Source organism: Garra rufa, chromosome 7 (genome assembly GCF_049309525.1).
Source record: "Garra rufa chromosome 7, GarRuf1.0, whole genome shotgun sequence".
Lineage (NCBI taxonomy): Eukaryota > Metazoa > Chordata > Actinopteri > Cypriniformes > Cyprinidae > Garra > Garra rufa.
This window is the reverse complement of record NC_133367.1, coordinates 7,261,247-7,273,140: the sequence shown is the minus strand read 5'-3', so window position 1 is coordinate 7,273,140 and position 11,894 is coordinate 7,261,247. Positions and strand designations below refer to the sequence as shown.

At 32.7% G+C, this 11,894-nt stretch overlaps 1 protein-coding gene across 2 annotated transcripts; it reads left to right on the top strand.

Moving 5' to 3' along the window:
- The first annotated feature begins 3,545 nt into the window (after window positions 1-3,545).
- On the top strand, window positions 3,546-11,868 carry fblim1 (filamin binding LIM protein 1). Of its 2 annotated transcripts, none has more exons than XM_073844588.1 (8): window positions 3,546-4,027; window positions 4,557-4,837; window positions 9,127-9,233; window positions 9,317-9,389; window positions 9,463-9,632; window positions 10,060-10,238; window positions 11,255-11,375; window positions 11,449-11,868. In XM_073844588.1, the coding sequence occupies exons 2-8, from the start codon at window positions 4,561-4,563 to the stop codon at window positions 11,560-11,562; spliced, it is 1,041 nt and encodes a 346-aa protein (XP_073700689.1). In that variant the 5' UTR covers window positions 3,546-4,027; window positions 4,557-4,560; the 3' UTR covers window positions 11,563-11,868. The 2 variants fall into 2 exon arrangements, with proteins under 2 accessions (XP_073700689.1, XP_073700691.1); XM_073844590.1 differs by having other exon boundaries at window positions 3,555-4,027; window positions 9,130-9,233.
- The last annotated feature ends 26 nt before the right edge of the window (window positions 11,869-11,894 follow it).

Below are 11,894 nucleotides of genomic sequence, written 5' to 3'. Positions count from 1 at the left end.
GTCTGTTTAAAATCTATTTTTATAAGATAAAACTAAAAATCGCTGGCTTCCTTTAGTCGCAACACGGCCGTTATTCTCTGAGGTAATTTTGAAATCACGTGACTCGTGTTTCCCGCGCTCATGTCAAATTCACACGTTTCTCAGCATTTAATCTTTGGATTTTGTTCGTGGTTTTGAAGTTCTATGGTAGGATCTTTTACGGTTCTATAATGGTTTTCTGTCAATGACTGAATCTGTGTTTTTGAGCGTCTTTCTGCAGTGTGTCCACAAGATGGCGCTGTATCCTGAGTCTCTGCAGCTGGAAACGCGCGTTCGCGTCAGGATTCTCATTCTCTAGTTTAATAGTGAGTCATTGATTAAACAACGTATCTCTAACCCTTTTTCAGTGGCGTTGCTTACTATTTTCTGTACAACAAATGATGTTGACGCCTAGGAAGCATTGACTCTTCAGAATTAGTATGGTGGCGTTCGTTTGTACTTTTACCTCAAGCGCTCCTCAGAGGAGCTCCTCACTGAAGGTTTATCAGATGCACGTATGCCAGAGCAGATAAACACTAGTTAATCACTGATTACACACAGTAAAACAAACAGGTAAGCCGTATACTCGAGAGCTGATGCCAGATCATGATTCACCAACAACTTTGAGCCTTAAACCAGATCCTCTTATATAGTGTGTGGACACTCGGTTTGCTCTGATAAACGTGTGAGTGTTCAGATACTGTGAGTTTGAATCGCAATCTTCTCTCGTTTCTTCTGCAGGCCTGATATGTTGTGGGCGGAGCTTGTGTCCCGAGGATGATGTCACCATTGGACAGGATCCCTCCTGCAGCGGTGACGTCACCGGTGCATTCCACAGCCCCTCCCCCTCTGTTTCCTCTGTTTTTCTTTTTTCTTCTTCAGCTCCTCCCTCCGGATTCCAGCGTGACGGAGGCTCTTCTTGTGCTCTCGAGGTTAAACTCACACTAAACCCAAAACTATCTGCTGGTATAGTCTCAATATATAGGGACAATCCCACACAAACTCTACAAAACTTCTGCTGCAGTTCCACAGTTGTAGTTATATAGTCATGTATACTTCTAAACTAATCTAGAATTCATGTAGTCTGGATTGTTTATATGCTTTATATTCAAATAGTTTGCTGAGTTTATATAATTGCTCGCGTTTATATATTTTAAGTTTATGTAGTTGGCATAGTTTATATAATTTGTTAATATAATGTCATTTATATAGTTTACATGGCAAAATAATGTAGTTAATATTCTGTATAGTTTATGTAGCTTGATGTTTATATAATTAGTTTTGTTCGTATAGATTAAATAGCTTCTTAAGTTTCTACAAGTTTGATGTATTGTGTATATATATTTTAAGTTTACATAGATTGTGTAGTTTACACAATTTGTTTAATTCATATAGTGTATATAGTTCAGGTTTATAGTTTGTATACTTTATGTAGTTTTAAATTTATGTAATTTATATTAGTTTATATAGCTTTTTAAGTTTCTACAGTTTGTATAGTTTTGGTAGTTTGTGTAGTTTGTTATCGTTCAATTTCTAAGTTTTGTATTGTATATATATTTTAAGTTTATGTAGATTGTGTAGTTTATATAGTTCAGGCTTATAGTTTGTATACTTTATGTAGTTTTAAGTTCATATAATTTATTTAGTTTATATAAATATAGTTTATATAGCTTGTTCTGTTATGTACTTTATATAATTTGTTTGGTTTATATAAGTATAGTTTATTAAGGTTATATAGCCTGTTAAGTTAATGTACTTTGTATAATTTATATAATTTGTTTAGATCATATAGTTTGCATTGTTTATATAATTAGTTTAATTCATATAGTGTTTAACATTCATATAATTTAAGTTTATATATGGTTTATACTATAGTATAGTTTCTATATAATGAAATAACTATTATAGTTTATGTAGTTTGAAATATATCTAATTTATGTAGTTAAGATAATTTGTTTAGTTCGTATACTTTATATAGTTATATGTAGGGTGTATAGTTTATATAATGTTCAGTATATATCAGTTTAGTTCATGTTTTCATATAATTTGTATAGTGTGTATGGTTTATGTAGTTTAAAGTTTACATAATTTGTTTATATAGATAAAATTTATATAGTTTGTATAGTTTGTATAGGTTATATAGTTTAAGTTTGTATAGTTTATATAGTTTATATAGTTTATATAGCTTGTTAAGTTTATACAGTTTGTATAATTTTTGTAGTTTGCATAGTTTGTTATTAAGTTTCTAAGTTTTGTGTTTTGTGTGTATATAAATATTAAGTTTATGTAGTTTGTATAGTTTATATAATTATTTGAATTCATATAGTTTTGTTATATATATATGTATGTGTGTGTGTGTGTGTGTGTGTGTGTGTGTGTGTGTGTGTATATATATATATATATATATATATATATATATATATATAGTTTGTTTAGGTTATATAGCTTAAGTTTTTCATTTTTATAACTTAAATAATTTGTTTTGCTCATAAAGATTGTGTAGTTTATGTCATTTAATTTAGAGTGTAAAGTTTATATAGTTTAAGTTTATATAGTTTATAGTATAGTTTCCATATAAAGACATTTCTATGAAATATAGTTTATGTAGTTTGAAATATGTATCCTTCATATTGTTTAGTTAATTTTTTATATAGTTGTATGTAGTTTGTATAGTTTATATAATGTAAGTATATATCAGTTTATAGATTATGTAGAATAAGTTCTAGTTTTAAGTTTATATAATTAGTTCATATAGTTTGTATGTTTATATAGGTTATATAGCTTGTTAAGTTTATACAGTTTGTGTAGTTGTTGTAGTTTGCGTAGTTTAAGTTTTTTAGTTTTGTGTTGTATATAAATATTAAGTTTATGTAGTTTGTGTAGCTTATATAATTATTTTAATTAATATAGTTTTGTTATATATATAGTTTGTTTAGGTTATATAGCTTAAGTTTTTGTTTTTATAATTTAAACAGTTTGTTTCGATCGTATAGTTTGTATTGTTTATATAATTAGTTTAATTCATAGAGTGTACAGTTTATATAGTTTAACTTTATGTATAGTTTATATTATAGTTTCCATATAAAGAAAAATCTATTATGTATTAAATTGAAATATATATCTTTTATATAGTTTAGATAACTTGTTCATATACTTTGTATAGTTGTATGTAGTTTATTTAATGTTCAGTATTTATCAGTTTAGTTGATGTACTTAATAAAGTTCTGTGTTTTCATATAGATTATATAGTTTGTGTAGTTGAAGTTTATGTAGTTTGTATAGTTTATGCAGTTTCTAGTTGTAGTTGAAACGGCTCATTAGTTTGATGTCGTTCTCATTGAGCGTGTGAAGTCTGCGCAAGAGAGAGAGAGAGAGAGAGAGAATGAGTGGAGTGGGGGATGGGAGAGAAAAGAGGGCAGACACACTGAGGGAGGTAGAGAAAATAACACTGACAGAACAATGAGAGACAGACACACAGAGCTGAGCTGAGCTGGGAAAGGCAGGTACAGTCACATCCTGCTGCCTCTGTCATAAAGCAGAGCATAACTCTCTCTCTCTATGTATGTGTGTGTGTGTGTGTGTGTGTGTGTGTGTGTGTGTGTGTGTGTGTGTGCAAGTAACTGCATGCCTTTGTGTGTTTGTAGACATGCATGCCTGCCTGTGTGTGTGTGTGTGTGTGTGTGTGTGTGTGTGTCATACATTTTACTGCGCTTTGTCAGTCAGTAACTGTTTAACTCTTCACCTCTGCTGATCTGAGAGAGAGACAGATAGAGAGAGAGAGACAGGATGGGCGAACGAGGGAGGGAATGAGGGAGGAAAAGGCGTGTCCTGCTGTAGATACGATCCTGACTGCTATAGTGCTCTCTCTCTCTCTCTCTCTCTCTCTCTCTCTCTCTCTCTCTCTCTCTCTCTCTCTGTCTGTCGCTCGGCCTGTCTTTCAGTGACTACAGCGCTGCAGATCGCAAGGAACGAGGAACCACACAGAGGAAGAGTTTGATCTGCGGTTCAGGTACGTTTGATCTCGGAGAAACAAAACAGACTCAGTGATTTCTCAACAGCCGGACAGAAAGCCAACAAAGCTTGATGATATGAGTTTGTGTGAGGAACTTCTGAAGTTCTGCTCTTTATCTGCCGTTCAGTTGCGTTTATAATGTGATCTTTCAGAATCTGTGCGCAGCTCAGGTGAGAGTGTGTGAAGCAGCACGCGTGTGTGTTTTCAGATATATATTCAGTAACATGTGAGAGAACATTTCTGTAATGTGTATTCAACCAACTACAGCGTCACTCAACACTTTCAGACGTGAGAAGACGTCAGGTTTAGGTATTGATGACCCGGACACGCCTAGAAACACCTCTCATAGTTATTTAATTAGTTTAATCTCATCTATATTCAAAACTGTTCAGTAACTCCATGTGGAATAAACCAGGTTTTAGTACCTATTTCTCCGTTTGAAATAGTGTCGGATGTTGCTTCGACGTTGAAAAAGCGTTAGCAGAAACGTCCTAATGATTTATTCTGTTTTTCTCGTCTGTTTCAGCATCATGGCGTCTGCGGCCCCTCAGAAGAGGATGGTGTCGTCCGTCTTCATCACCTTGGCTCCTCCGTTCAGGGCGACCGTCACGCCGACGGCTCACGTCCACAGCGGCCCGTCCAGAGAGCAGCCGCTGCGCCGGACCTCGTCCTCACAGGACTCACAGATCGACCCGCCGGCGCCCGCCAGCCCACTGTACGCCCAATCCAGACCCCACAACACGCCCACATCCACCGCCCCCTACAGACGGGACAGCGCACGCCACACTGACACACACGCTTCAGCCGGTAATGGGTTCAAATGTGTTTATATAGTGCTTCTCACAAAACACATGCTTTTAAATCAGCTTTACAGAAAATCATGATCTTAATCTTTAAAATCTTTCATATATTCATACCTATAGTTCACAGTTATTCCAACTACACTATATATCCAAATTTATATATAAAGCTGTGCGATAATATACTTAAATTTTGCGATAAATGCAACTATATTATATATACAAATTTATATGTAGACCTGTACGACTATATAGTTTACGTTTGGCTATATATCCAACTATACAATATATCCAACTTTATATATAGTTTACATTTGGCTATATATCCAACTATACTGTATATCCAACTTTATATATAGTTTACATTTGGCTATATATCCAACTATACAATATATCCAACTTTATATATAGTTTACATTTTGCTATATATCCAACTATACAATATATCCAACTTTATATATAGTTTACATTTGGCTATATATCCAACTATACAATATATCCAACTTTATATATAGTTTACATTTGGCTATATATCCAACTATACAATATATCCAACTTTATATATAGTTTACATTTGGCTATATATCCAACTATACAATATATCCAACTTTATATATAGTTTACATTTGGCTATATATCCAACTATACAATATATCCAACTTTATATATAGTTTACATTTGGCTATATATCCAACTATACAATATATCCAACTTTATATATAGTTTACATTTGGCTATATATCTGACTATACAATATATCCAACTTTATATATAGTTTACATTTGGCTATATATCTGACTATACTACATATCTAACTTCATATATAGTTTACATTGTGTTATATATCCGACTATACTACATATTCAACTTTATATATAGTTTACATTTTGCTATATATCTGACTATACTACATTTCTAACTTCATATATGGTTTACATTTTGCTATATATCCAACTATACTATATTTCCAACTTTATATATAGACCTGTTTAAATATTTTGTTTACATTTTTCTACATATCCAACTTAAAATATATAAAGCTGTGCGATAATATACTTAAATTTTGCTATATAGCCAGCTATACTATAAATCCAAATTTATATGTATAGAGCTGGGCGATAATATATAGTTTACATTTTTCTATATATCCAACTATACTATATATTCAACTTTATATATAGACCTCTTCAATTATATAATTTACATTTTGCTACATATGCAACTATACTATATATCCAATTTTTTATATAGACCTAGGCAATTATATAGTTTATTTTTTGCTATATATCCAACTTTATATATATATATATATATATATATATATATATATATATATATATAGAGAGAGAGAGAGAGAGAGAGAGAGAGAGAGAGATGTGCAAATAATATACTTACATTTTGCTATATATCTAGCTATACTATATATATATTTTCTTTATTTTCATGACTATGAAAATTGTAGATTCACACTGAAGGCATCAAAACTATGAATTAACACATGTGGAATAATATTTAATTCTATAAATATTTAATTCTATATATACTATACTATATATACTTCTGCACAACACAACTGATGGTCCCAACCCCATTTATGAGGCAAGAAATCCCACTTATTAAACCTGACAGGGCACACCTGTTTAGTGAAAACCATTTCAGGAGACTACCTCTTGAAGCTCATCAAGAGAATGCCAAAGAGTGTGCTGAGCAGTAATTAAAGCAAAAGGTGGCTACTTTGAAGAACCTAGAATATGACATATTTTCAGTTGTTTCACACTTTTTTGTTACGTATGTATTTACACATGTGTTAATTCATAGTTTTGATGCCTTCAGTGTGAATCTACAATTTTCATAGTCATGAAAATAAAGAAAACTTTGGTTCAAAGGTGTGTCCAAACTTTTGGTCTGTACTGTATATTCAGCTATACTACATATCCAACTTTATATATAGAGCTGGGCGATAATATACTTACGTTTTGCTATATATACATCTATACTATATATTCAACTTTATATACAGACCTGTTCAATTATATAATTTACATTTTGCTACATATGCAACTATACTATATATATATATCCAACTTTATATATAGACTTAGGCGATTATATAGTTTACATTTCGCTATATATCAAACTATACTATATATCTAACTTTATATCTAGACCTGTTGAAATATTTTGTTTACATTTTGCTATATATCCAACTTTATATATATAGACCTGTGCAAATAATGTACTTAAACTTTGCTATATAGCCAGCTATACTATATATCCAAATTTATATATATATATATATATATATATATATATAGAGAGAGAGAGAGAGAGAGAGAGAGAGAGAGCGAGAGAGAGAGAGAGAGAGGGAGAGAGCTGGGCAATAATATATAGTTTACATTTTGCTATATATCCAACTTTATATATAGTTTACATTTTGCTATATATCCAGCTATACTACATATCCAAATTTATGTATAGACCTAAGCAATTATGTTGTTTACATTTTGCTATATATCCAACTTATATATATAAAGAGCTGGATGATAATATAGTTTACATTTTGTTGTATGACCAAATATACTATATATCCAAATTTTTATTTAGAGCTGAGTGATAATGTAGTTAAAATATTGCTTTATATCTAACTATACTATATATATATCTAACTTTATATATAGAGCTGTACATTTTGTGATATATGAAACTATACTATATATCTAATTTTATATATAAAATTAAGCGATATTATAGTTTACATTTTGCTGAATATTCAACTATACTATACATAATATCCAGCTTTAGAGATAAAGATCTGTGATTATATAGTTTATACTTTGCTATACATCCAAGCATACTATATATCCAACTTTAGATATAGTTTACATTTTGCTATATATCCAACTATACTAAATATTTAACTTTATATCTTATATAGACCTGTGCAATTATATAGTTTACATTTTGATATATATCCAATTTTATATATAGTTTACATGTTGCTATATATGCAACTAAACTATATATCCAACTTCATATATAGAGCTGGGCAATAATACAGTTTACATTTTGCTATATACCAAACTATACTATATATGTAACTTTATATACAGAGCTGTAAGATAATATAGTTTAACTTTGCAATATATGCAACTATACTATATATCTAACTTTATATATAGAGCTAAGCGATAATATAGTTCACACTTTGCTGTATATCCAACTATACTATATATCTAACTTTATATATAGAGCTAAGCGATAATATAGTTCACACTTTGCTGTATATCCAACTATACTATATATCTAACTTTATATATAGAGCTAAGCGATAATATAGTTCACACTTTGCTGTATATCCAACTATACTATATATCCAACTCCATATATAGTTTACATTTTGCTATATATCCAACTATACTGTATATCCAACTCCATATATAGTTTACATTTTGCTATATATGCAACTATACTATATAGCCAACTTCATATATAGAGCTGGGCAATAATATAGTTTACATTTTGCTATATATCCAACTATACTATATATCCAACTTCATATATAGAGCTGGGCAATAATATAGTTTACATTTTGCTACATATCCAACTATACTATATATCCAACTCCATATATAGTTTACATTTTGCTATATATCCAACTATACTGTATATCCAACTCCATATATAGTTTACATTTAGCTATATATCCAACTATACTGTATATCCAACTTTATATGTAGTTTACATTTTGCTATATATGCAACTATACTGTATATCCAACTTCATATATAGAGCTGGGCAATAATATAGTTTACATTTTGCCATATATCCAACTATACTATATATCCAACTTCATATATAGTTTACATTTTTGCTATATATCCAACTAAATGTAACTTTATATATATAGAGCTGTACCATAAAATATTTCAATTTTGCGATATACCCAACTATACTATATATCCAACTGTATATGTAGTTTACATTTTGCTATATATGCAACTATACTGTATATCCAACTTCATATATAGAGCTGGGCAATAATATAGTTTACATTTTGCCATATATCCAACTATACTATATATATCCAACTTCATATATAGTTTACATTTTTGCTATATATCCAACTAAATGTAACTTTATATATATAGAGCTGTACCATAATATATTTCAATTTTGCGATATACCCAACTATACTATATATCCAACTGTATATGTAATCTAGATTTTGCTGTATATCCATGTATGTAAAGCATGGATTAGTGAAGAGGATGTGCTCAGTGACTGTTGATCTATTAGCAGTTGTGAGTCGTGCCCCTGCTGCCCCCGATGACCTCCCTCTCCCTCCTCCTCCTCCTCATGACCCCCGTGACCCTGATCCCAGACCACCGGCCGCCCCTGCACTGGTCAGTGTGTTTCCCCACAGCAGCGTCTCTCTCTCTCTCTCTCTGTGTGTGTGTGACTGACACGGCTGTTGTTCTTCTGGCAGGAGAGCGCTGTGGCCAAAGCCCTGCTGAGATCGGCGCCCTCTGCTGGAGGAGACGTGAACGAGCCGTCAGCTGGTGAGAAAGCTCACTTTAACATGACAAAGCCTACAGGAGAAGAGTGGTTTCAAACTGGTTGTGTGTGTCTCAGATGTGTGTGGATTCTGTCGTAAGCCGGTGCCGCTGTCCGAACCCGCCATCGAGGCTCTGAACCGCACGTACCACGCCGGCTGTTTCCAGTGCCGCCAGTGCCACGCTCCGCTGGCCGCCAAAATCTACTACAACAAGTCTGGCATTCCTCTGTGTGACGACTGCTACCAGGTACCTGGCCTGAGAATGACAAAACCTTTTAATCACATCATGTTGGCATTTCAGCGCTTGACATTATATGCTCTCCGCATCAATTATTCATTCATCTCAAAGAGTCTGGCAGCGCTGAGCGTCCGCAGGGCCAAACAACTGCTGCACATCTGCTCTGGAGCCGTTACACGAATTACAATCAATTCATGAGATGTGAAATTAATTCAGCTTTATGTTTCTGACACCCGCTTGTCATGGAGAAGAATAGTTATTTCCACATAACTATTAAAAAGTTGTACTAGCCATGGAGCTTATCAAATAATATTTATAATTTCATTGGAAATATTTGTTAAATCTTAAACATTTGATACATGTAAAAGTACACAAATAATGCTGGTTATTTTAATTCAGAATGATTTGAGCGTATGTAATCGTATATTGTCCGCAGGCCAGTCTGGAGCCGTGCTGGGCGTGTGGCGATGTCATCAAAGATCATGTGATCCGAGCGCTGGAACGAGCCTATCACCCGCCCTGTTTCGTGTGCACGACGTGCCGACAGCCAATCGGAGAGCAGAGGTTTGCGCAGGGCGAAGTGGGTGAAGTTTACTGCCTGCAGGACTACTACAGGTACGACACGCTCAGAACGTTCAGGAACAAACGTAACGTTAATGAAACTTTGTTTTTTAGTAACATTCTCAAAACTTCAGCACAAAAACATTTATGGTTTACTTTTTGCTACATATCCAGCTATACTAAATATTTAGTCTTATATATAGACCAGTGTGATTAAATAGTTTACATTTAGCTATATATCCAGCTATACTATATATCCAACTTTATATTTACTTTACATCTTGCTTTATATTTAACTATACTAAATATTTAACTTTATATATAGGCCTGTGTGATTATCTAGTTTACATTTTGCTATATATCCAGCTATACTATATATCCAACTTTATATATATACATTTTACATTTAGCTATATATCCAGCTATACGATATATCCAACTTTATATGTCCTTTACTTTTAGCTATATATTCAACTATACTATATATCCAACTTTATATATATACTTTACATTTAGCTATATATCCAGCTATACTATATATCCAACTTTATATATATATATATATATAGAGAGAGAGAGAGAGAGAGAGAAATTACATGGAGCTATATATCCAACTATACTACATATCCAACTTTATATATGTACTTTACATTTAGCTATATATTCAACAATACTATATATCCAACTTTACACACACACACACACACACACACACACACACACACACACACACACATATATATGTATATATATATATATATATATATATATATACTTTACATTTAGCTATATATCCAACTTAATATAAATACTTTACATTTTGCTATATTTATATATATATATATACATATATATCCGACTATACTAAATATTTAACTTTATATATAGACCTGTCCAATTACTATACTATATATTCAACTTTATATATAATGCTTTTTTAAAAAAAATGTCAAAACATTTAATAGTAACGTTCCCGTAATGTTTGCAAAATGATACAATGGAATGTAAACAGAATTCTGAAAATACTTTCTTAGACCATATATATTTATTTACGTGTGTTTTACGTGTAGGAAGTATGCGCCGCAGTGTCGCGCGTGCGGAGAGCTGATCATCCCGCGTGAGGACGGAACGGACAGCTTCACGGTGGAGTGTCTGGGTCACACGTACCACGAGGACTGCTACCGCTGTGAGGTGTGTGTGATCACAGTAACACTGGTCTCCAACTGTAGTATGCAGTGTGTTTATGATGTTCTCTGTGTCTCAGGTGTGCAGTGTGCTTCTGTCTCCGGAGCCCAATGAGAACGGCTGCCACCCGCTGGACGGACAGATCCTGTGTAAACCCTGTCACGTGTCGCTGGTCCAGACCGCACCGCGTTAAACCCCCAAACCAATGTGACGACGATAATAATGATGATGATATTAATGACACACCGATTGTATTAGAAACTGCAGCATTGGGACCAATGATCTTTTCTTGATGTTTTCTTCTTAACATTCCACTGATTATATCAATGTATTCAACATATCAGCTGTAATGTGGTCTTTTGCACTCTTTCTCGTAATAAGCACCAAAGATATTTATTCGACCGCAGCAACACCAAAAGCCCAATATCCAGTGTTATTTCCAGTGTAATAGGAACACATACAATGATATCTGACTCAAATAAATGAGTAATATATGCCATCTTGTGCTTGACTGCTTTATTCGCT